Here is a 24,958-nt window from a genome sequence, read left to right on the forward strand (position 1 = left end):
GCCCGGCGCGGCGGCGGAGCTCCGAGCGTGCAGCGGCTGCCTGGTGCCGAGCCGTCAGCTCCGCGCTCCGCGCTCCGCGCAGCGGCCGCCCAGCTCCGAGCGCCGAGCTCCGTGCTCGTCGGCGCGCGCCTTTCCCTCGCCGGGCCGCCATGCTGCGGTGGACGGTGCCGGCGTGAGAGGCGAGCGGCGGATCCCGGCGGCCATGCAGGGCCTGGCGGGCTGGGCCGTGCTGGTGGCCCTGGGCGAGTGGCTGTGGGCGGGCGGCGTGGTACCGCTGGCGGACTTCTACCCCTTCGGGCCCGCGCAGGGCGACGCCGCCACGCGGAAGCAGGACGACGGCGGCTCCGAGCTGCGGCCCCTGTCCGTCCCCTTCCCCTTCTTCGGCGCGGGGCACACCGGCCTCTATGTGAGTACCGGGGGCACCGGGATCACCTCCCCTGGGGCCTCCTGCTTCATTTTATTTCATTTTATTTTTAAACTACTGTCCTGTTCGGAGGGATCCAAGTGCATCTGTCTGGGTTTCCACAGGGGCCATCGGGTGGTCCCCGTTTAACTTGGAGCATCAGAGGAATAACAGTGTGCTGAGGGCGGGCGGAGATCCGGTAGGGTGAGATCTGGGGAGATCGGGAAGTGTGCTGGACCCCTGGCTCGGTGGGGCAGGGGCTGCTTCGGGTGGTGCAGTGAGGGTCCTGGCCCCGTCACGCTGGGAATGCTGGATGAAGCACTCGCCTGCAGTGGGGAGCCCCAGGCTTAGCCACGGCTGGAGCCACAAATATCCACGCCTCGTGGGACTGGCCCCCACAGCAGCACACCGTTGGGGTCCCAGAAGTGGTGAGCCAGGCATGGCTGGCGGGTGAGAGCTTGGAGCAGGCGTGCCATGGCCCCTGGATGGCTGCCCCTGGATGGTGTCCCTTGCTGGGGAGGAGGTGGCGGTGGGGCTCTGGGTGCGATGCAGAATAAACACAGCTGCCCTTTGGGTTGCACTGCAGTGGGCTTGGCTGGCCGCTTGGCACATCCTGCTCCCTCTCCTCCTTGTGCCCGCCGGGGCAGCCAGGCCACTGGGACCCCTGCTGACATGCTCCCTTGAAGCCCCCAAGCCACCTGGAGGGGACCGCGGCTGGAGAGCTCGAGTCACGCCTGGCCCTTCGCATCCCCCATGGCTGTGGCCATCAGGCAGAGGAGCAGCCCCAAGTTCCTGGTTGTCCCTGGAGCCTTTTGGGCTGCGCTGGCTCCAAATGCATCCTGGGGTGGGTTCCACGCTCTCCACACCAGCTCCCACCTGGCACAGTGAATCCTCCGGCGTCCTGGTCTCTTCTCCCTGGTTTGGTCTGGGCTGGCCGATGATCCAGACCTGGCTGGTGGAGGAGAGGGTTGAGCATCGCTTTGGTGCCGTCTCGGAGCTGGGTTCATGTACCGTCCCACCGCCTCGGCTAAGTGCAGAAGGTCCTTGGTCCTTGCTGATGTTTTTCTTCCCCTAATAAAAGCACCAGCCCTGCCATCCGGCAGGAGGGACCCAGGCTTGGGGCTTGGGCCATGGTGGGAGGATAGAAGAGGCTGGGAGAAGCCAGGTGACATGATGGCTGTCCTATACGGGATCCGCAGCACAGCTCTGGGTCCTGGAGGGGCTGCAGAGGTGAGACGGTGGTGTGTCCCCCTCCCCTGAACTGAAACCCTCTGGCTCTGCAGGGCCAGCTTGCCTGCTCCCAGTATGGGGGCTTGCGTGGCAGGGCTGCCTCTCCCTGGGGAGCCGCTGTCCTGGGGGAGCTGGCATGTGGGCTCACCTGGAAACTTCCGTCCTTGAGAGCTGCCTCCAACACCCCCTCCTCCTTTGCAAAACCCAGCAACAACAAAAAAAGCCCTTCTTGGCTCCGGCTCTCTCCCATCTTGCTTTAATCAGGAGAAGAATGTTCCTCCGCGGACACTGCGGGGTTACGGAGGCTTTGGGAAACAGGAATCCTCTTCCCCTTAGTCACAGCAAGGACTGCCCCATGTTTGCATGGAGGGGCTGGGGACCCCTCCCCGGGGGTTGCACAAGGCTGTTCATTTTGTCCCCCCTCCCTGGCCTGGACGTGCAGGCAGCCAGGGTGCAGGCACGCTGGCTTCAGCATGGCTCCTGGTGGGGTGCTGGCTCTGAGCTCCTTGTCGGCACGCGAGCGTGATACTGCTGCCTGCCCCTGCCTGCTGCATGCCAGGGCTGCTCTCTCCACTCGAGAGCATCTTGCCTGCAGCGTGCCCTCCCTTTCCCACCCTGCAGCCCATGGGCTTGCCAGGCCGGTGCTGCCAGGGCCAGCATTGCCTGCGGGGGGGCTGTGTGCTCCTGCCTGTCCTGTTGTCACCTGTGGGCAGCACTGCAGGCAGGGGAATGGAGTGGCTGGGAGCTGCCCACCTGACTGGGATTGCCAATGTGGCAGGGTGCTGGCAGGGTCTCCTCCTGGGAATTCGGGGACTGAGGGTGAGAGTGTTTCCCTTTGATCCCTGCCCCCTTGCTGCCTGCTTAGGCAGCAGTGCAGGCAGGGGTTTTCCCTCCCCTTCATAGCTCCCGCTGCATCCCCAAGCCAGGAGGCAGCACTCCTGGCAGCAGCATCCACTATCTCCAGCTTCCTTCCCTGGACTGAGGGCACCTCCACCATGCGTCTCTGGGCTGGGCACCCCAGGATCCTAATTGCTCCGGTTAATTAGTATGGGGGAAGGGCTCGTAGCTTGCAGTATCTTGCCCTGGGTGGCTGGCATCCCCTGCTTTAATGAGAGCAGCCTGCCGAGGCCCAGCCAGCACTGGGGGCTTTACATGGGATGGTGGCATTTGGTCACCTGGGGACCATGAGCCCATTAGCTCGACTGCTCGTTGGCTCACTCAGAGTGCTGTGCATGCCAGTGTGTTCACTGCTGCCCAGCAAAGCTCCCCCCATCGTGTGCCATGGCCGCCTGGCTTGGGCCTGACCCCCTGCCAGGAGGGTGGTGGCGATGCCCGGCCCTAGACCCAGCCCTGCAGGCTGCGTGCCAGCCGTAAGAGAGCAGGGAGCGAGAGAAACAGCCCCTCGTCTCCGCCAAGAGCACCGGTGCGAGCTGGCCAAGCACGCCGGGCGCTGTTTGTTTAAAGCGCCGGGACCGCCGCAGTTTTCTCAGCTGTTCCCCCTTCCCCTGGCCTGGCCGTGGCAGAGAACAGGGCTGGGTTTGTTCGGGCGGCTGCCTCCCCGCAGCCGCGCTCCGGCGGGCGAGCAGCCGGGGTGGGAGGCGGGGGGCTGCGGATGGCGGGGCACGTCTCCGTTTCCAAGGGCAGGAAAGGGAAGCACTCCAATATTTGTGGAAAGAGGGGGGGGGGGCGGGAAGAAAGGTGAAATGGAAAGCACCTCTAAAATACGGATTCCTGCTGGCGGCAGAAATCAACTGTGGCCGCCTGTTTCTTTCCCTCCCTCTCTGCAGGTGAACAACAACGGGATCATCTCATTCCTGAAGGAGGTCTCCCAGTTCACGCCGGTGGCCTTCCCCATCTCTAAGGACCGGCGCGTGGTGGCAGCTTTTTGGGCGGATGTGGATAACCGGCGGGCGGGCGATGTGTATTACCGGGAGAGCACCGAGCAGCCCATCTTGGAGAGAGCGAGCAGGGACATCGCACAGTATTTCCCCGAGTTCCCGGGGTTTGCTGCGCAGTGGGTCTTCATTGCCACCTGGTACCGAGTGACCTTCTTTGGGGGCAGTTCGTTTTCACCGGTGAGTAGCTGCGGCAAAGCAGCCATTAGTTTAGGGGTAGTTTGGGTTTTGTTTTGGTTGTTGGTGGGGTTTTTTTGGTTTTTTTTAAAAGAGCATCCCACTCCGTGCCTTCCAAGGCCGTGGCGCTCCTGCTGTGTGTGGCACGGAGCTGTCAGCCGGGCTAAGCCAACCCTGGTGGCTCCGTTGCGATAACTTGCCATGACAGAGCAGCACTGGGCTGGCAAAACCAACCCTCCTCTTCGTGCCGCACGGAGGCTGCAAGTTGCCGGCAATCCCCCTTCTCAGGCAGCAGCAGGCGTTTGCCTGCCTGCCTGTGGCTGGGGTTTGGTGCCTTTCTTCCGTAGGCGCAATAACCATATTTCTCCCCATTTTTCCTGTTCCCCCGGGGCACTGGGCAGGGCGATCCTCAACACCTTAGGGTTCAAAATAATTAAACCCAATTGCCTTTTCTAGCAGAGGAACACCAGGGCTTAGAGAAAGACCCCTTTGCTAAATGCTCTGTCACTTTATTTTCTGGCTGATGTTTGACTGGCTTGCTTGCCCCGTTCCTGCCTGCTCACTGCTTGCTTCCCCTCCCTGCTGCAGGTAAACACTTTCCAGATCGTCCTCATCACGGACGGCAAGCTCTCCTTCACCATCTTCAACTATGAGTCCATCACCTGGACCACGGGTATGCACGCCAGCAGTGGGGGGGACTTTGCCGGGCTCGGCGGCATTGCAGCGCAGGTAAGCGGCGAATGCGGCCCCTGGGTACCCAGGTAGCACATCCGCCCTGCAAGCTCGTGGCTCCTGATTGGGTTTTTTTGGAGGTGGAAAGCCTCCCTCTCCTTTTTTTTTTTTTTTTTTTTTTTTTTTTCTCTTCTCTCTCCAAGTTAAATATCCATGTGTGCTCTGGCTCCCAAAGCCAAGACCATACAGGGGGCTTTGTTATCCTGAAACCACAGGTCTTTGCCTTGGCTGCTGCCTCTTAGGCCCTTTTCCTTCCGAACCTCAGCCTTTAAGAGCAGCTGCTGCAGCCAGCACAGCTTTCTCTTGTATTTTTATTTCATCCTTGTGTGTGTTGTTGTGTTTAAGGGAAAAAAAGCCAACACCCACACCCGCAAAAACCCCAGTACCCATTCGGATGTGTGAATTTACCGGCAGTTGATCCATGCTTGGCTCCCTGCCTGCCAGCCTGCAGCAGGCAGGACGCTGCAGGTGGAGAGGAAGTGGATGGGTTTTGAATCCCAGGGGAGGGACCGAGTGGGCAGGGGGGCCACTTCGCCCTGTCATGCCGGCTGCTGTCCTGGTGCATGGAGCGGGCTGAGTGCTGGCCGGTGGCCCCTGGAAGGGGACAGTCGATCCGAGCGGCGCCGCTGGCCACGCTGGGTGACAGGAGAGACGAGCCCTTGTGTTGCAGCCGCCTTCCCCCATGCACTAGTGATGTCTCTTTACCCTCTGCCCTTGTCCTCCCAGGCAGGTTTTAACGCTGGTGATGGAAAGCGCTACTTCAACATCCCCGGATCCCGCACCGATGACATCGCTGACGTGGAGATGACGACAAATGTGGGTATCCCCGGGCGCTGGGTGTTCAGAATCGATGATGCCCAGGTGCAAGTGGGGGGCTGCAGCAATACAAGTAAGAGGACAGCAGTTAGGTTTATTTAACTCCCAACCCAACCCCACACTGTTCTCCAGCCCTGTCTTTCCCTGCCTCAACCCCCACCTCCGCGGGGTGGAGGAGATGGCTCAAAGGGCTTGGGGAGGGAGGGGAAGCAGCCATGGGGGGACTGTCCTCAGCACCTGCCGTGGCTGGGGATGGCACCCACGGGTGCCCTGGGGCTGGGAAGGGGCTGGGAGAGCAAATGGGAAGGGGAGGAAGACTTTCGAGACAAAAAGAGCCTGTGGGGAGCGATGAGGGAGGCTTGGGCAGAGGTGATGGCACACAGGCGGGACCCTGCCAGCCCGCTCCCAGGCAGGGCAGGGCATAAGGGGTCGGCACCCGGCACCCTCGGGGGATGCACATGTCTGTAAGTCCCAGGAGGCCGGGGCGAGCCATGCGGAGGGCTGCTGGGTGCCAGCCTCCCCCACGGGGCTGGGGCATCGGGGCTGGGCCACGCTCCCCACCCCAGGGATCCTGACACGTGCCCCACGGAGCCGCTGGCCTCCTGTTCCTCATCCCTGCTCCCCCCGGCCATGTTCTCCCACCCATGATCTGCGTGTGTCTCGCGTTACTGGTGGGTTTGCTGTACATGGGCTCTCCCATCCCCCTTTCCCTCTGTCCCGGGTGATAAGTGAGGGCATGTCCATGTCCCGCTGCCCGGCAGGGCTGACCCTGTGCAGCCTCTCCCCCTTGCACAGGAGGAATAAAACTGCCTCCGTGTCCCAGGGGAGCCTGCGAGGGGTGGTCCCTGCCCTGCCGTGAGGCAGGCAGCCCCCGCGGGCTCCCTGAGCGCCCCGGGAGCCGGGCAGGCCGTGGACAGACCCGGCGCTGGTGTGGCTAGAAGGTGGCGGGTGAGCCCTGTCGGGGCATGGGCTGATGGGGGGCACTGCCTGTCCCCACAGCCTCTGTCTGCCTGACACTGCGTCCCTGCCTGAACGGGGGGAAGTGTATCGAGGACTGCATCACGGGGAACCCCTCCTACACCTGCTCCTGCCTGGCCGGCTTTACTGGGAAGAGGTGCCATGTCGGTGAGTGCCAGCCCCGAGCTCCCTACGCTTTGCGGTGGGGAGCAGGTCTCACTCCTGGCCTCGCGGCCGCATGCTGGCAGTCTGTCTGTCCCTGTGGCTGTCCCTGCCCTGAGCTCGTGCCCCCACCCGGGGCTCTGTTTCAGATGTGGATGAGTGTCTCTCCCACCCGTGTCAGAATGGAGCCACCTGCCTCAACGGTGCCGGCAGCTTCAGCTGCCAGTGCCCGCTGGGCTTCAGAGGCACCAGCTGCGAGACTGGTGAGTGCGGGGCCGCTGGCGTGGTGGGGCTGGCTCTCTGCCAGGCTTGAAGAGTGAAGCCCAGGCTTGGGGGGCATTGCTGCCTTGGGGGGGGGCTCTTCGAGACTGGGGCTCCTGCAGCAGCTGCTGGGCTCGAGTGGTTTGCGACGGCTGGCTTGGATTTCAGCTTGCTGCAGGCAAAGGAAACTTTGCTCTGGCCGTGAGCCCTTCCTGCCGCTGGCAGCCTGCTCTGCTGAAGGCTCAGCTCAGCGCTGCCGCTCTCCCCACCACCACCACTCCCTTAGTGAGAAAAGCTGGTGGTTAGTGCTCAAACAGAAGTCTCAGAGGCCCTGCTTTCGCAGGTGATGCTCTGGTCCCAAGCCCTTCAAAGCCAGCGGGGACTCTCTGGGTCCCTCGCGGGGCTGTGGTGGCTGGTTTCCCCTGCCACCGGCCTCTGCCCACTGGTGGAAGTGCAGCCAAAGTTTTTGGCTCCCAATGAACCTCCATGCCAGTGGAGAAGGCGAGCAGGGAGTTGAGTTTTGTGAAAGGGAGGCAGAAACACTCAGCGCAGCATGCTGGCATTCAAGAGGCGCACGGGGATGAAAGGGCTGAGCTGCCTGAGGAAGGGTTTTGGAAGAGCTGCAGCTGGGGATGCCGTTGCTGTCTCCCACCGGGAGGTGTGTTGGTGGCTCCGAGTTGTGCACTCTGCCCGGCCTCAGCATCACTGGGAGTGCAGAGGGTGCCATGTGCTGGTTCTGTGCCTGGGTTGATCCCCCCCGCTCTCTTTTTTTGGTGTCCCATTGCAGAAGAGTCGCCATGTGAGAGCAGGGTGTGCCAGAACGGCGGGAGGTGCCAGGCAGCGAACGGGACGGCGACGTGCTTGTGCCAGCCGGGGTACACAGGGGCAGACTGCCAGACAGGTGGGTGGCAGGAGCAGGCACCGGGGGGGATGGTGGCACGTCACACCTTGGCAAGCTGCCTTCCCACCCTGCTTCACCCCGGCCATCGTTTTGGAAGGGGAGTACTAGGTGTTGCTGGTGGCACTGATTTTTTTTTTTTTTTTTTTTTTTTTTTTTTTTCTCCTGGCTGTCACCTTCCTCCTCCCGAGCATCATCCAGGATGGGAGGCAGGAGGTGAACCGGCAGCCTGGCAGTGCCTGTGCACAGCCTGACCGCCCCTCCTGGCCTCCTCTTGCAGAGGTAAATGAGTGCGAGTCCAGCCCGTGCCTGAATGGCGGGCACTGCGTCGACCTGGTCGATAACTACACCTGTGTGTGCCTGGAGCCCTTCGTGGGACAGCGCTGCGAGACAGGTGCCTGCTCCTGCCTGCACCCTGGGACAACCCGTGCCAGGGACTGTGTCCCCCATGATCTGCTGGCCATCACGGCCCCTCTCCCAGGGCCAGGCTTTGCTTATCGCTTGCTTGCTCCCCCGTCAAGACTCGTCTTCCTGCGAGGACCGGAGCTGCCGGAACCGGCAGACATGCAACTACATCCGCCCCGGCCGCTACATCTGCACCTGCTCCCCAGGTTATTATGGCAACAACTGCCAGTACGGTGAGTGGAGGTGCCCTTCGGCAAGCTGGCACAGGAGCTGGTTTCGGGGAGTGAGGCGGGAAGAGGCGAATGGCTGAAAGGGGCTGTGTCTGCCATAGGCACTGCCAAAAGCTGGTGGGCAGCGTGTGCAGAGGGCTCGTGGTGCTTCTGGGAGGGAGCCCCTTCCATTGGGGCAGCTCGGCCATGATGGGGTCACCAGTGGGAAGGTGGGCTAGACCGGCTGTGTCTCGGCTACCCGGAACAGAGCGTATTCCAGCCCTGGGCTGGGATGGCTCTGGCTCAGCCTCCCTCTCCCTGCAGGCGGGCCCCGCGTGCCTGGCGCCTGCCTCTCCCACCCGTGCCAGAACGCGGGCAGCTGCCTGGAGACGGAGCAGGGCTATGTCTGCGAATGCCGGGAAGGCTACACCGGGCAGGACTGTCGAGAGAGTGAGTACTGGGGGCCTCTCCAGTGGGGTCTTGCGTCTGTAGGGGAGCCCTCATGCTCCTGAGCGGGAGAAGCAGCAGCCCTGGAGAGCCTGTTCAGGGCTCCTGGACTGAACAGCGGGTCTGTCTTACTGAGGGAGGCTGTGCCTGGGTGTCTGGAGGGCTCATGGCTGCCGCTTACCTGAGCTCCCGCCCCGTGGGTGGCATCCAGCAAGGCTGCTTGGGTGTCCCAGCCCCACAAGCAGGAGGGGTCCTGGGAAGCTCCTGTCTCCTCTCTTGCAGAGCTCTCGGAGGGCTGCGAGTGTCGCAATGGGGGCAGTTGTCTGGAGGGTAACGTCACCATCTGCCAGTGCCCGCCTGGGTTTTTTGGTCTCCTCTGTGAATTTGGTACGTGAAGGCTTCTCACCCACTGTGTTTGCCCCTTCTCTGGGATGCTTGAACCAGGCAGGCTACCCACACCTGAGCCTAGCATGGTACCAGGGGCACACACTGAATTTGAGCCGGAAAATACTGTCCCCTGGTGAGGAGGCAACGCTTCCATCCCCATTGCTCCCTCTTGAGCTGTGCCTTTCCCAGCCCCTGGCCCCAGCCCAGCTCCCCTGGGTTGGGTGGGGAACCACAGCCTTTGTGTGCTCCTGCTCCGAAGCTCACTGGGTGCCCAGGCTGGCCCTTGCCGTTTGCACGGTCTGGGGCATGGGGTACAGAGGGTTCCTCCTGTCTCATCAGACCCCACAAAGTTAGGAGATCTCCATTTCCAGCCAGGCAGCCGGCTGGGTGTCCTCCTGCCGCTGGCTGACGGAGGCCGGCACTGGCTGTGTGTTCGCAGAAGTCACCACCACACCGTGCAACATGAACACGCAGTGCCCGGACGGTGGGTACTGTATGGAGTATGGTGGGAGCTACCTCTGTGTCTGCCACACTGACTACGGCACCAACCACAGTAAGTCTCATCCACAGGGATGCAGGACCAGCCCCAGGGAGGGACATGAGACTGGAGGGGGTGAGCAGAGGTTACTGTCATCAGCCGGGGAGCCACCCTCACCCCTGGTCATACATCCTCAGTGATGCCCTGTGTTTGGCTTTGCAGCGATGCCATCCCCCTGTGACTCAGAGCCCTGCCTGAATGGGGGGTCCTGCGAGGTTCATGATGACTCGTACACGTGTGAGTGTCCCCGAGGCTTCCTTGGCAAGCACTGCGAGAAAGGTACCTGCACAAGCTCCCTGCCAGCCCCAGGACCTGGCAGGGGTTGGGAGAAGAGCTTGGACTCTTGCGGGAGACAAGTGGCTGCTTGCTGAACTGCAGCTGGAATTGGGTGCAGGTTATCCCATCCCACCCCACAGGCTGGAGGGAGGGTCACGTGGCTCACTTTGCAGCCCCCGACAGTTGCAGCAGCTGATCCAGTTGCCGTGTTTCCTGCACACCACCATCACTGTTGGAGATTTTTTACATGCTTGAGCTTCTGGCCTCAGGAGCAGACGCCAATGCCCTGGCATCATGCGCCCCTGGCTCCCTGTGGCCCCGGCACGCCTCTGCACGGGTGTTGTTTCGCAGCCCAGGGCTGTGAGGCCCAGGTGCGCTCCTCTTTCCCGCAGTGAGGGGTTTGGTGGGGTGCTGGTGGGAGGCAGTGGCCCTCGAGGTGCTGACAGCAGTGGGCGAACCCCAGTCTTGGCACTCTCTCTGCAGCCAAGCCACGGCTCTGCAGCACGGGGCCCTGTCGCAACGGGGGCACCTGCAGGGAGGCGGATGGCGAGTACCACTGCACCTGCCCCTACCGCTTCACCGGCAAGCACTGCGAGATAGGTACGGCCCCTGGCCCCCACCCAGGGAGGAGAGCAGCGGTCCTCCTGCTCGCTGCTCAGCTCCCATGTGCCCTCTACCCCCAGGTAAGCCAGACCCCTGCGCCTCGGGGCCCTGCCAGAATGGGGGCACCTGCTTCCACTACATCGGCAAGTACAAGTGTGACTGTCCCCTGGGCTATGCTGGCCGGCACTGTGAGATCGGTAGGTGAAGCATGCACTGGCCGGGCGTGCCAGTGCATGGGGCTGCCTGGGGAGGTGATGGGGCTGCCAGCAGAGCTGATGGCCGCAGCAGCAAGTGAGCCTTGCTGCTTGCTTTGAGCCCCCTTCCCTGTAATTTGAAGTGCTTCGACTCTTCCTTGCACACTGCCGGAGGGCAGGGCAGCACTGCTGGAAGGGGAAGCGGATGACTCTGGTTTCTGGGCTCTGCCAGCTCTGCAGCAGTCACTCTTTGCTCCGCTCTTTTAGTGCCCTCCCCATGCTTCCTCAGCCCCTGCGAGAACGGCGCTACCTGCGAGGACCTTGGCGGGGGCTACGCTTGCACGTGCCCTGCGGGCTACGTAGGGAAGCACTGCCAATCTGGTAAGGGCCTTGCTCTGCCCCTGCCAGCCAGGGGCTCGGGGTGCCTCTGCGGGTCCCACTTATCCCTCCATCTCTCCCCAGAGATCGACTGCGGCATCCCCAGCGAGGTGAAGCATGCCCGGGCCTCTTTCAACTCCACCAAGGTGGGCTCACTGGCTGAATACCAGTGTGAGCTGGGCTACACCCTCAGTCAGCACAACCACCCCCGCGTCTGCCGCTTGCCAGGTGTCTGGAGTGACCCCCCCGAGTGTGATGGTGAGGAGCACCGGGGAGCGGCTGAGCCCTGGGGCACTGTTCCAGTGGGCTGTGGTCACAACCATGGCTCACTGACCCCAGGACACGTACTCCAGTCCTCCCCTGCCCGTGTCTTTGTGCAGGGCCCCTGGGGACCCTTGCCCCCTGCCTGGTGCTGACATCTCTCGCCTTGTCTCTTCCCCTGCCCAAATGCCTGCAGAGATCGATGAGTGCCAGTCCCAGCCTTGCCTGAATGGTGGCCAGTGCAAGGACCGCATTGCTGAGTTCCTGTGCCTGTGTGAGCCGGGTTACACCGGCCACCACTGCGAGTCAGGTAAGAGACCATGCTGGGTATGCTGTGGGGTCACTGCAAGCAGCTATAGCAAATCCTTCCTTGCCCCCCAGTGCCTGGGGAACGGCAGTGGGCACAAACCCCATCGTCAGGAGCCAGCCTGCCTGTGGTTGTGCGGGCTGGTTTCAGGCTCCTGCCTGTGTGCTTGGATCAGCCTGCAGCAAGGGCTCCTTTTCTGGAGCCTCTAGCCAATTGTGGGATGTACTGGTGGGGTGACACTTCCCGGTCAGGTGGAGGAGCAGGCAGGGCTGCGGGGACACGTGCGCTACTTGTGTCCCCCAGCTAATGGATGCTCTGTGGGCATCACCATCACTGATGGGGCAGTGCCTTCTCTTGACACATGTTAAGCCGGTGCAGAGAAGCCCCAGATCTCGGGATCTGGGTGGGAAGTGCCCTGCTTGGCTCCAAAGCTCTTGGCCAAGAGTCGGAGGGGAAAGCAGCTTGAGGGTGCACATTTTTGGCCGTGCTGTGCTCCTGCTCCTGTGTGTGCACATGGTTGTGGTGACATGCAGGCACTGGTTGAAGGGGGTGATGGGCAGCGTGTGGGCTGATGGGACTCTGCGGCAGGCAGCTCTAGCCTGGCTCCCCATGGCCTGGCAGAGGACAGTGGTGGGAGAAGGTGGGATGCCTGCAGGGGATTAGAGGGGGGGACATGCTGCAGGCACCCTATGGGACCTCTTGGCACAGCCCCACACTGCCAGCCGTCCTCAGGTGTCCCTGTGGGCCTGTCCTCCGTGCAGGAGCAGGTGTGGGGTAGTGGGCTCCCAACAGCCCCAGGAGCAAGACTGTTCCTGGCCAGTGGGCTTGGGATAGCAAATGATGTGGGGAGGGCCTGTGCCCTGCAGGAGAAGCGCTGCCTCTCCAAGGCCCTGTCCCCTGCCACTGGCTCTGTCTCTGTGCTGAGCTGGTGCCTCTCCTCCTGCTGCTCCCCCCAGATGTTGATGAGTGTCAGTCGGAGCCCTGCAAGAATGGTGGGACCTGCCGGGACCTCCCTGGGTCCTTCGCTTGCTACTGTCCTGAGGGCTTTGTGGGGACCCAGTGTGAGACAGGTAGGGACTCGCCCTTCCCGGGGCAGCGGGAGGCTGGACTGTGGGCACCGGGACGCAGCCAGGACTGGCACCGAGCCAGGCAGCTGGTCACTGTCTTGGGCACCTTGACCCCGAGCCATTGCCCCAGGCACTCACTGCCTGTCGCGCCTCCTTGCCTGCGGTTTCAGGGGCAGAGCTGAAACTGCTTCAGTGGGGAGGGAGCAAGGAACAAGGTGTTTGCCAGTGACAGATCCCCTTTGGAAGGTGTCCAGCCCCTGCCAGGGGATGTGGCTGCTGCGGCACTTGGGTGGGATTCTGGGTCCCGACTGGCTGTGCCGAGCACTGGGCTGCGCATCTGTCCTGCTGCCGCCGTGGGGCCTTGTTGCCATTGCTCGCCCATGGGAGCTGGCGGCCGGCGTGCCGGGAGCCCCTGCTCACCACTGGTCTCCTCCCACCTCCAGAAGTAGACGCCTGTGAGTCGGGCCCTTGCCGAAATGGAGGGGAGTGCGAGAGCTACAGGGGCTCCTACCTCTGCGTGTGCCCAGAGGGTTTCTTTGGCTACCACTGCGAGACAGGTGAGGTGGGCGGGGCGGCTCAGCACGGGGTGGCCACTTGGCCAGTCGGCACTGCTAACACCGCTGGGCCTGGCGCCTTTCCCGCAGCTAGCGACCCGTGCTTCTCCAGCCCCTGCGGGAGCAGAGGCTACTGCCTGCCCAGCAATGGCACCCACAGCTGCACCTGCAAAGTCAGCTACACAGGCAAGAGCTGCGAAAAAGGTAAAGGCCCTCAGCAGCGGCACCAGGACATGGCGCGGGGCTCCATGCCAGCCTGGCAGTGGCCACCACCTGTGAGGGGCTCGACGCCGTCTGGGACCAGCAGCTCTCCTTGAGGCAGGCAGGCTGGGGCCTCGCCTCCATGAGTAGCAGCCCAGGCCCCACCGATGCCGCGGGCAGGCGCTGGCATGCTGAGCCGCTGCCGCAGGCGCCAGGCTCGGCACGAGGACGCTGGGGACAGGTTTCCCTGGTCCCCTGCAGCGACGGCGATCCCTCGGATGCCCTCAGAAGGGGAGGCCGAGGCGTCCGAGGGAAGCCTCTCACCGCCGGCACCAGCCTCCCCGGCGGCCCTTGCCCAGTCTCACTGGTGCCCTAGGCCCGGCAGGCAGAGGCAAGCGCTTGGCCGCCAGTGCTGCCAGGCCGCAGTGGCTGGGAGCGCTCCCGGCTTCCTGGCTCTTCCTGTGCCCACTGGGTCAGTGGCGGCTGGTGCCCACAGGGCCCCTGCCAGGCGCGCCAAGGGAGAGAGCAAGGGACCTGTCCTCCATCGCTGCTTCTCTGCCTCTTGCTGCTGGGGTCTGTTCTCTAAAGATTCATGGCGTTACCTCTCCCCTTTGCTTTTGCCCACACCCTGAAGAATTGCTGCCACCAACCTCATTAAAGGTGGAAAGGGTGGAGGACACTGGTGTGTTGATTTCTTGGCACCCACCTGAGGACGCAGCCGCCAGGCAACTCATTGACGGCTACGCCGTGACGTACGTATCCCTCGACGGCTCTTACCGCAGGACAGATTTTGTGGACCGAAGTCGTTCTGCCCACCAATTGCGGGCACTAGCCTCCGGCAGAGCCTACAATATTTCTGTCTTTTCAGTCAAACGCAACGTGAACAACAAGAATGATATCAGCAGGCCTGTCATGCTCACCACGCGCACTAGTGAGTAGCGTCCCCAGGGGAATCGCGGTCGTGAGCGCGCATGGCCCCCGCAGGCGCCAGGTCTTGTACCGCCTCCTCCCCGCCGCTGGCTCCAGCCACAGCCCAGGCTTGTGCCAAACCCCGGTGGGTTTGGTGGTGCAGATCCTAAAAATCCAGCTGGGGGCCTTTGGAAAGCGCTTGGCACAGAGAATTGCTGTTCTCTTTGCTGTGAGTAAAAAGGGACTGAACCCCCCACCGCTCGCTGGGCCCCTGCCCAGGGGCTGGTAAGGGAGCTGGCAGTGGGGACTGCTGCTGGCTTCCGTTCACTAGGGCCAGGCTGTGCCCACTGCACCGCTTACTCCTTGCCACTGGGCCCAGGTTCGTGTGGGTACCCAGTGCTGCTTGGCTGAGCTGGAGAAGCCGCCATGCCAGCTTGGCATTGAGGCTGAGCGATCTCTGCCGACAATGACCCCCATGGGCGAGTCAGTCTGCCACGCCGCCGGGCTCAGCGTGGGGCTGTGCCAGAGCGGGCAGAGGCTGGCAGGGACCTCTGCTCGTGGGCAGAGGGAAAGGGACATGGTGATGCCTCTGTGGGGGCATGGGCAGGTGCAGCAGCTGCAGTCCTGCTTCCTAGGGCAGGCGGATGTAGAAATCAAGAGCAAACTGGCATTAGACCTAGAAAAGCTGCCCTCTAATGAGAGGGGGATGGTGGAGGGAAAGCCTGTGGGCCACATCTCCTACCAGTGAAGCCCACGGGTCTCAGCCTGCTGCGGGGGAAGGCAGACGTGGCGCTGGGCACAGCAGGGGTCTGCGCCCCTGGCCATGGCATCTCGGGAGGCCTCGAGCCGGGGCTGGATGCCAGGGGCAGTGAGAACTGGGCTCAGGACTCCTGGGGTATGCAGTGGGCTAAGGGCCCCTTTGGAGCTGGGGGCTGGGGCCAGAGGAGGACAGCCCCAGGGGTGTCGCAGATGGCACGAGGCCTTGCGGGCGGACAGACGTGTGTGCCGCCCGCCCGCAGGTGGTGAGGAAGGGAGGGCGTTGAGTCTGGCAGGGCAGCCGGTGCTGAGCTGCTCCCGCTGAGGAAGCCAATCCAGAGTGGCAGGCAGGACGTCCTTGCAGGGGCGTGGGGAAAGGAGGGGGTGACCCACGATGACTAATGGCTGACCACAGCCCTCTCTACTTGCTCCGGCCAGGACCGCGTCCGGTGGAAGGCTTTGAGATCACGAACGTGACGGCCAGCGCCATCACGGTGCAGTGGGCTCTCCACCGGCTCAAGCACTCCACCGTCAGTAGGGTGCGCGTCTCCATCCGCCAGCCGGGGGACCTGGCAGACCGCACTGTGGAGCTGAACAGCAGCGTGGCCAAGTATACCTTCCTGTGAGTGGGGCGGCCGGCGGGTGCCAGGCCAGCTGGCCCTCCCAGGCTGCCCAGCTTACCCCTTCCCACCCTGCCTTGCTCCTCCACAGGGACCTGCAGCCAGGAGAGAGGTACATTGTCCATGTCACAACACTGAGCGGCCTGGGGACCGAAGACCATCCCTCGGAGAGTCTGGCCACGGCCCCCTTCCACGTGTGGACGAGTGAGTGGGGGTTGCCTTCACCACCCCCGCTGCTGCAGGGGCTCTGGGGCTTAGCCGGCACAGGGCAGCCATGGCTTGTGGCCAGCAGGAAAGCTGCAGGGTGGGGAAGGTGTGAAAGCCGTCAGCCTGTCTGGCCAGCATGGCGGGTAGGAGCCATACAGGCAGCCCTCGGGAAGGGCAGGCAAGGCAGCGGCACGTCCTCCCCTGCCAGATGTTGTTCGCTGCCCAAGATCAGCCCCATGCAGAGCCTGCACGGGCCTGATTCATCCCCTGCTGTACAGCAGCCGGAGGGCGAGGGCCAGACCTGGGTGCCAGGGTGCAGTGAGGCCCTGCCTGCCTTGGCAGGGACCCAGTGCTGAGCATTCCTCCCGGTGAGTTCCACGGCTGGAGCCAGGCTGAGGGCTGGCCAGGGCATGGCCAGGCAAGCTGGGGCCCTTGCATGCTTGTAAGGTGGTGTGTGAACAAAGTAACATGGTCACCATTCAAGGACACCAGCACTGACCCCTTTTCTCCCCCCCTCCTGCCTGGCCCAGGGCCTCTCCCCCCTCAAAACCTCACTGCCTCCCGTGTCACCGCCACCTCCGTGTCCATGGCGTGGGAGCAGCCGCCCACTGGCACCGTGGAGGGGTACATCATCAATGTCACCACCGCCCAGAGCGTGAAGAGCCGCTACGTGCCCAATGGGAAGCTTGTGTCCTACACGGTGCGGGACCTGCTCCCTGGGCAGCGGTACCGCCTGTCCGTGACGGCTGTGCAGAACACGGAGCAAGGCCAAGTGCACAGCGAGCCCATCCACCTCTATGTCACCACCTGTGAGTACCCGGCTCACCGGCGCTGGGCGCTGCTGGTTTGCTGCAGCACAAGGGAGGCGATGGGCTAATGGGGAAGCAGGGCAGGGGGTAGGAAACCAGTTGACCAACTGAGTAATGAGCCTATGGGGACTCGCTGCCCCAGAGCCAGATGCCCGCAGCAGGCTGTGGGAACAGGATGCAGGTCCCCTGCAAAAGGAGGTGGGGGTTGCAAGGTGCTGCCTTAGTTAGTGGCAGGCAGATGCAGAGTTACAGCTCAGTGATGCTTCACAGGGACTGGCACTCACAGCCCTGGTGTGTGGAGAGCATGCACGTGTCCCCAGACAGCCCTAAATGGCAGCCTGGGGACGAGGGGACTGGCTGGGAGTTGTGTTGCTGTGCTGACTCACAACCTGCCTCCTGCTAAGCCAAATCCTTTGGTCTGCAGTGCAGAGGGATGGGGCTCTGGAGAGACGGTGGAGCCAAGCTGGACACCCCCGGGTCCTGCGCAACCGGCTGCCCCCAGCTTTCCTGCCTGAACTCCGCTTGCTAGCAGATCATGACACAGCTGAGGAGCCCTCACCAGCCCCCAGGTAGGCACTGCTCCAGCACTCCTGGCTCTTCCATCAGTGCTTAGCCCAAGGTGTCCTGCTGGGTTGTACCTCTAGCTCACCCACTGGGGTCCTGAGCCAGGCAGGCCCTTGCCCTGTAAGCAGGTCCCTGACGCTGCCCGCAGCTGAGCCCATGGGACTCACACCAAGCCTGATGCCACCAGCGAGTGCTTTATCCAGCTGCCTCCAGCCCCAGCACATGGAGCAGCTGTGGCCTGGGGGACCTGCAGTGCGCCATACTCTCATGGCTCTCCTGTCCCAGGTTCACTGAACTGGTGGATGGCAGAGGGAGGATCAGTGCCAGGTTCAGCACTGCACTGGGCAAATCCATCACTGTGAAGACACGTAAGTGCTCTGCTGCCTTTCTGGCCCACTCCTGCCACCCCGTGCCATCTCCTACACCTCCCCTGAGGACAGGGTGGCAGCCAGGCAGGCTGCTATGGGGCTGGGGGAACCATAGGGTGCCCTCTCACCTCTCCCTGGGCAGTAGACGTCTGCCCTGCTTGATAGTCCCCTGCCCAGGCAGAGGGGTGATGCACAGCCGGTCAGGGAGCCTAGAAAGGGACCCTTGCTGATGGGAGGCAATGCTGGCTGCCCCATGGGCTGCCCTTGTCCCCTGCCAGCAGCAGCAGAAGCCCAGGCAGTGACTCCACAGCCCTCCAGTGCAGCCCCTGCCTGCCCAGCAGCCTAAGCCCCCACTGCCAAGCACAAGCCTCACGCTTGAGGAGAGTGCCTGGGCGAGAAGCCCCTTGCTAGCCCAGGACCAGCCTGCTGTTTGCCATCCCCAGAACACTAGGGATACAAGTGCCAGCCCAAGATACCCTTCCAGGCCTGGGAATCCCATGCCACAGGGTGGGGAAGGTGCCCCGCACACCTGACAGCAGCCCTGGGCTTGCTGCATGTTTCGGCTCTGCCCCTGTCTCCCCAGGGCTCCGTGTCCCACAGCCCTCCAGGAAGGGTGAAGCAGTCACCCTAATTCTAGGGATGCCAGCTGTGAAGGGCTAAACAACTGCCTCAGGCCTGACCAGCTACTGATGCTGGATCCCATCGGAGGGGCTGCCTTTGGGCCTGGCCCCAGCTGGAGGTGACATTTGACCCTCTCGTTGCCCAGAGCCGGAGGCTCCAGTGAAGCTGGAAAACGTGGAGGTGTCCAACCAGGCCAGTCTGGCACTGCAGCTGCGCGAGGCAAAGAGCAAGAGTGAGTCTGGGGGGGAGACACACGAGTAGCAGGGACCCAGCCCAGGCCCCGCAGGCAGGCAGGGCACTTGGCACCAGCCTGCTCTCCTTGATGCTGCCTTGCCAGGAGGCACACGAGGGGCATGGCGTGGGCCCCTGCCGGCTGCCCCATCCCTGCTTGCCTGCTCACAGCTCTCCCCAGGAGCACCCTGGCACACTGCGGGGGGGCGTGCAGGGCTGAGCCTTGGCCCTGGGGTCTGACAACTATATGTGTTTTGCAGGTGAGGGGCAGAATTGCCCCATGAACCCCTGCAGGAACGGAGGCACCTGCGCCAGGGACGCCGAGTCCTGGTGGTACTGTGACTGCCGCCCAGGATTCAAGGGCCGGCTCTGCGAGCTGGGTGAGTGCTGGATGGCTTGTGCCCAGCCTGGCAGCTGTCCCAGCCACAGGTCCCTCAGGGTACAGGTCACCGAGCACACCCTGTCAGCACCCGCCTCCTCCTGGCTGAGGGGGCTCCCACCACGCCCAGGCCCTGCTAGAGAGGGCTGTGCTGTGACAATGGACAGAGGGGCTGGGCTCTGCTCTTGCCAGTTTGGGCAGATCTGGGAGTGCAAGTCTGCTCCCCAAGCTCTGGCCAAGCCCTCTGCCAGGCAACCTGGCAAGCCAGGCTCCTGCCCTGCCCACGTAGTTCACTGGGCTGGGGGTTCCGCTTCTCCTGGAGGGTCAGCTGTGTTGAGCCCAGCCTTCCAGGACAGCAGAGGGGAAGCCAGGGGGGCCTTGCCGGCCCCCTGCCATGGGGCACAGGCAGGCAGGGCCAGAGATGGGCTTGTTGATAGCTCCCCTCTCCTGTTCCCCAAGCAGCCTGCAAGAAGGTGCCACACTCGTGCACGCGGCTGTACTCGGAAACCAAGTCATTCCCCGTGTGGGAAGGAGGCACCTGCCACTACCTGTGAGTACTGCCTGCGGGTTGTGCTCCCCCCTTCCCCTTGTGCTCAGCGCTGGGGATGTCTCCCCACAGCTTGGCTCCGGGGAAGGGAGAGCGAGCACGAGGCCGTCTCAGACCCGGGCTGGCAGCTGCCAGGTGGCTGCAGCTGCCCCCTCCCCAGCACAGGCTGAGCAGCCTTGTGTGCCCTCAAGCCCCCCACCCGGGGCTGCCCCACCAGCTGCATTCCAGAGCAGGGTGTTGCTGAAATGACAGCCCCGTAGCAGTGTTACCCACCTATGTGGCATTGAGGTTGGATTTGGTATGCGTGACCGCCAAGCAGCAAGCAGATCTGCTGCCTGCCAGCCCAGCTCCTAGCTGCCTCTCCATCTGCAAGCAGAAGGCTGGGGACAGCCCTGCTGCAATGCTGGGGCATGGGGGCCTCTGCTGTGCCCGTGTCCCCCAGCCTTCCTGCAATGGAGGCACAAGGTCCTGGCTTGTGTGGGGTCAGCCCTCAGGCATAGCAGGTTCAGCCCCGTTCCTACCAAGACCAGCTACTGCAGCCTGGAAGGAAATGGGGGAGACCCCCGACTACACCCTTCCACTCATAAAAGCAGATCTGTCCCTGTTATTCCCTACAACTTTTTGCTCTGCTGTGTGTGCAGGTACAGGAGAGTCTACAAGGTACACCAGGACGTCTGCTACAAGGAGAGCTGCAAGAGCACCCATTCCAAGAAGACAAACAGCAGGTACAGCTAGCAGTGGCATGCCGAGCGTGCTGGGACAGGAGGATGCAGCTGGCCAGTACCCAGGATGGGGGTGGACTGGGAGAGGGGCGCAGGCAGCCTGTGCAGAACAGAGTGCCTGGAGCACACAACCGAGGCTCAGATGCCAGCTCTGCGTGCCTTCCCTGTGAGCGATGGCCAAGGGGCTGCAGGGCTGACGGTGTTCTCCTCCCTTCTCTTTCAGAAAACCAAGCAACAGTCACACACTGAAGAAGCCATAGAGTAAGTACCTCCTGCCTGTGGCTGCGTGCGCCCTCGCACAGGGAGTTGGGGAGGAGGAGGGTGGAGGCCAGAGCACAGCCCAGGCTCACGCTGCCACGTCGAGGGGGTGTGAGGGCTCTCTAGCTGCTGCACTGGTCAGGCTTGGGCATGCGGCTGAGGCCTTCTGGTTGTGGCTCGGGTGGAAGAGCAGAAGGCAATGCTTTGCTTTCCCGTGGCTCTACAGCCCCATGAACCAGAGATTCCTGCACAGAAAGGGCCTGGGCGCTGCCTGCTCATGCAAGGAAAAAGCTGGAGCCCTGGAGGGGGCAGGTCCCCTTCTCCCAGCCTCAGATGGGTGCACAGGAGGGGAAGAGACAGCTGGGTGGCTTTTGGGGGACTCTGCACACCAGCTCATTCTTCTCCTGCTCCTTCACAGGGTTCAAAGCAGTAGAAGCTTCGTCTTTCCACATCTAAGGGCTTTTGAAACACCAGGAAGATCAGATCTGCTCAGTGGGTTGAACACAGCAGGGGAACCTTCCTGCCTGGTGTCAGCCTCTCCCTCTCCTCCAGCCCATTAGGGGCACACAGTCAGATCGGCATGCCAAGCAGCGCTCCCTTCCCTCTGCCGGACTAGCACTGCCTTTGCTCTGGCTTGCCTTATTCCAGCCGCCTCTCTGCCCCTGAGGAGCTGAGCACCAGTGTACTGCAGTGGCTGGCTGCCCCTCCGAGGGGACCAGTCCCGCTCAGCCCCCTCAGCCACTCTGCATGAGCCATGGGGTCTCAGCTCCGCTCAGGTGGCGGCACAGCTGCTCCTAGCTCCCTGCCAACAGCATCTGCACCAACCTGTTTTCGTAATCCGAGGTTATAAATTACCTATAACCCCCAAATAAAACAGTTTAATGCAGACAAAAAAGCCTTAGCTATCACCTGAAATGTGCCCCACAAAAATCTGGTTGGAGACCTTCCCGCTGTAGATGAATTAGAAATGGTGAGCAACTCCCCCAAGCAGTGAGGCAACCATGGGCAGTAGAGGCATGTCTCTGTCTCCTCTGCTCTAGCAGGAGAAACTGAGGCAGCTTCTACTGCCTGCCTTTTTTCTTTGCTTTGTAAACACTCCCTGGTTTTAACCAAATTTCCAGTTCAGAAAGCAATAGAGTATCCAGAAAGAATTTTAGAAGTGAGCTGTAGGGTGAAGTTTGTCAGCTGAGCCGTAACACCATGCTTGTTCTGATGCTAATTGCCTCCAAGCCAGTGCAGGGCACAGTATGGGCTTAGTGACGAAGTGAGCTCTGCGTGCCATCGCCTGAGCTGCTCGCAGCATTTGTGTTCCCTGTGGCACCAGCTGGTGCCAAGATGCCAGCGCTGTGGCATTTGTGGAGGAGAGGACCAGCACGCAGTGGCTGTCCCACCAGCTGTGGCAGGGCAGGCAAGGAAAAAGTGTAGCTTAGAAACATTCCTAGTTTTTGTGAGTTTGTATGACAACACTAGTTAAACATAGATTTGTGTATTAACATACACAGTGTATATTATAAATTAATACATACCAGAGATATATCGTAGTTATGGTATAGAGTGTTATTTCCCAGCAGTGCAGGGGCCATCCTTGTGGGGCAGCCCTCCTCTCCTGCGAGCATGGCAGGGCACTTTGGTGTTCAGCCATGCACATTGAGCTGCAGCCTGGAAGATGCTCTCCGACCAGAACAGGCCCAGGAGTGTCAGTGCTCCCCGTACTGTCCCTTCCCTCTCAGCCTGGAAGTGGCAGGGATGGCGTAAAGCCACAACCAGCTGGTCAGCGTGATGCTCACCTCCTGCATAGGCTCTAGCTCTGCTCCCCGAGAAGACTCCGAGTCGGCGATGGACATACCTCTTTTATCTCCAGCACCACCTGCCGCAGGGGGAGCACAGGAGTCCAGCCTCCCCAGGGCATGAGCAGAAGTCAGCCCTTGCCTGGAAGAGCAGGCCAGAGAAAAGCCAGAAGCGCCTCTGCTACCTGCGAGGGAGGGGAGGCTTTGGGGCCATGGTCAGAAAGTGTTTGTACCCTGCCTTGTCCAGGCGCGACCAGCGCCGACAGGGCCTGTGAAAGTGGAGGTGGCCCCGCCATAGGCCAGTCCTGCCTCAGCGCAGCCCGTGGCCCAGCGACCGCAGCCACGGGAAGCAGCCCACTGCCTCCTGCCCCACAGCCAGCAAAATATGTAATGCAACCATCAGGTTTTAACCTAGCCTTGGAAATAAATTAGTTATTTTGTTTTGATTTTTTTAAAAATAAAAACACTTTATGGAAACTGGATATTTTTTGAAGTACTTGGTCAATGAGAAGCAAAGAGGGTTACTGCTGTATTCTGATATATGGGATTTATTGCTGCCCCTCAGCAGGGACCCTGCACATGCAGCCCTGCAGCCACCATGGCTCGTGCCTGTGTGGGGAGCCCAGAGCACCCACGAGGGCCGTGGTGCCAGGGAGTGTGCCAGTATGGGAGAGCTCAGACACCTTGGAGTCTCACCTCCTTACTTGCAGGCTCCTTCACTGTCCAAGTCTTCATCGTCCTCTGTGTCACTGTCCTCCTGTTCTTCTTCCTCCTCCTTCTCCTCTTCTTCCTCCTCTCGAGCCAGCAGCTTCTTGAAGACCTCGTACTCCTCTACGGTGGAGCGGGCCAGGCTGGCCAGGAAGTCCTTCTCTGACAGCTGAAGGACGTCCTTCAGTTTCGGGTTGCGGGTTTGGGCCTGGCCTTTGTGCGGGGTCTGGTAGAGCCCCCGGCGCTCCAGGAAGATGTGCCGGCTCCTGAGCTCGGCAAAGGGCATTCGGAAGAAACGGGCCTTCACCATCTCCTTCTGCTGGACCCCCATCCTGAAGTACGCGTACTGCGGGCGGGATGGGGTGTTTCACGCACAGCCCCGGCCTCGCCACGCAGGAGACGCGCCCCACGCGCCCGGCCCCCGCGGCGGGCAGCCCGGGCCCCTCACCTGGAAGTGGTGTTGGAGGTGGCGCGGCTCCTCCAGCAGCACGGCGGGGCAGGTCACCAACACCTCCCTCAGCTGCTCCGCCGTAAAGAGGCACTGCTCCCGCAGCAGCCGCACGGCCGCCGCCATCTTCCTCCGGGGCAAGGTGAAGAGCTGGGGGCAGCGGCCCACCGCCCGCTCCAGCTGGCCTGCGGGCAGCGGGGTGAGCGGGCCGGGAGGCGCCGGCGCTCCCCGCTCCCGCGGCCCCGCCGCCGCGCTGCCCTACCTCCGTCGAGGCCCAGGCGCCGTAGCTCCCCGGCGCGCTCCTGCAGCCGCTCCGTCGGCAGCCGCAACAGCCGCGGGCTCCGCTCCAGCAGCCCGAGCGCCGCCTCGGCGCTGAGCCCCAGCAGCAGCAGCTGCGCCGCGGCCTCCCGGCGCCGCGGGCCGAGCCCGGGCTGCAGCCCCAGGAGCCGCCGGGCCTGCTCCTCGCTGAAGCCCATGGCCCGCAGCTCCGCCGCCTCCCCGCTGCCGCGGCGGGGGCACGGTCCGGGCGCGGCGGGGAGGGCGAGGGTCACCGGCGCCCAGCCCGCCCGTCCGCAGCCGCGCAGCAGCCGCGCCGCCATGGCCCGGTACGCCGTGGGGAGGAGCCGCCGGGGCCCCGCCGCCGCGCTCCTCCCACGCCGCGGGGGCGCGGGGCTGGGGCGGTCACGGCCGCCCCGGTGGGGGGCGGTGGTGGCGGCGGGGCGCGCCCGGCGACCCGCGGGGAGAGCGCGACGGCTCCAGTGCAGCGAGCAGCAGGCCGACGCCACCCCCGAGCTCGGCCCCGAAGGCGCCTTGGGCAAGGCGGCCTTTCCCCCCGCGGCCGCGGGGCAGGCGCGCTTTCCGCCGCAGGTGTGAGGGCGAGGCCACGGGTAACCGGCCCCCGGCGTCGTCATTACGCTACGGACCGCACCCTACGGTGAAGTCAAGTAGAGAGGCACAAGCTGGATTCAGAGAACTAATGTTTAATATTTTAGGTGGCTTTACGGCCAAGGCCTGCTGCTGCTCCCCAGAGATTCTGTCCAAGGGCAGCAGCGGGTGTGAGTACAGCCCCACTGCTTGTCCCTCGCTTCCAACAAGTCTGACTCTGAGCGAACTGCACTGTGAAATGAGCTGCTTGCTCCCCTCTACTGCGACTTGGTTAAAATTCTCTTTATTGAATCTACTTTTTCTTCCCCATATCTTTGTCTCGCCAAAATCAAAGACTATTTTCCCGGATATAGAGGACTAACCAAAAAAAGGGGGAGGAAAAAAACCCCACCCCTGCCTCATGCAACTTTCTGTTTTTGAGGCCTCTCTGTGCACACAACTTCCAAAGAACAGGCAGAGGGCAGTCAACTGAGACAAAGTTGTTTATTCATTCACTTCTCAGAAAGAGGGAAACTACATCTAGAAAGTAAAAATGGCCAATAAAAATATGAGTTATGAACAATTTAAACAAGACATTAAAATCTTTGCCTCACAGCTTTAACACACATCCCATCTAAGAACAAACGCTTATTAGCGAGAGGCTTTTCTAGAGGAACCGTGTCCAGGCAGAGCAGCTCAGGGCTGCCCTGCCTCCTGCCAGGTCCATGCTGACTACCAGATCTTTTGACAGGAGAGGAGTAGCAGCAAGCTTTCTACAAGAGAAATGCTGACAATGAAATCC

At 62.4% G+C, this 24,958-nt stretch overlaps 2 protein-coding genes across 2 annotated transcripts; one reads left to right on the plus strand and one right to left on the minus strand.

The window, feature by feature from the left end:
• Positions 1-202: 202 nt before the first annotated feature.
• Positions 203-20,351, plus strand: SNED1 (sushi, nidogen and EGF like domains 1; the record flags this gene model as incomplete). Its single annotated transcript, XM_082003472.1, has 32 exons — positions 203-406; positions 3,421-3,708; positions 4,294-4,434; positions 5,164-5,326; positions 6,253-6,378; positions 6,522-6,635; positions 7,421-7,534; positions 7,812-7,925; positions 8,053-8,169; positions 8,470-8,595; positions 8,875-8,979; positions 9,419-9,532; positions 9,680-9,796; positions 10,277-10,393; positions 10,477-10,593; positions 10,858-10,971; positions 11,053-11,226; positions 11,426-11,539; positions 12,493-12,606; positions 13,047-13,160; positions 13,248-13,361; positions 13,993-14,289; positions 15,462-15,645; positions 15,735-15,847; positions 16,381-16,659; positions 17,084-17,228; positions 17,509-17,591; positions 18,358-18,444; positions 18,704-18,823; positions 19,285-19,372; positions 20,011-20,094; positions 20,315-20,351. The coding sequence occupies 32 exons, from the start codon at positions 203-205 to the stop codon at positions 20,349-20,351; spliced, it is 4,338 nt and encodes a 1,445-aa protein (XP_081859598.1).
• A 2,427-nt stretch (positions 20,352-22,778) lies between these two features.
• On the minus strand, positions 22,779-23,891 carry MTERF4 (mitochondrial transcription termination factor 4; the record flags this gene model as incomplete). The annotated part of the gene is made up of 3 exons (XM_082003539.1): positions 22,779-23,190; positions 23,293-23,477; positions 23,555-23,891. The coding sequence occupies 3 exons, from the start codon at positions 23,889-23,891 to the stop codon at positions 22,837-22,839; spliced, it is 876 nt and encodes a 291-aa protein (XP_081859665.1). The 3' UTR covers positions 22,779-22,836.
• Between the last annotated feature and the right edge of the window lie 1,067 nt (positions 23,892-24,958).

The sequence above is a fragment of the Phaethon aethereus genome, assembly GCF_964289735.1.
Source record: "Phaethon aethereus genome assembly, chromosome: 9".
NCBI lineage: Eukaryota > Metazoa > Chordata > Aves > Phaethontiformes > Phaethontidae > Phaethon > Phaethon aethereus.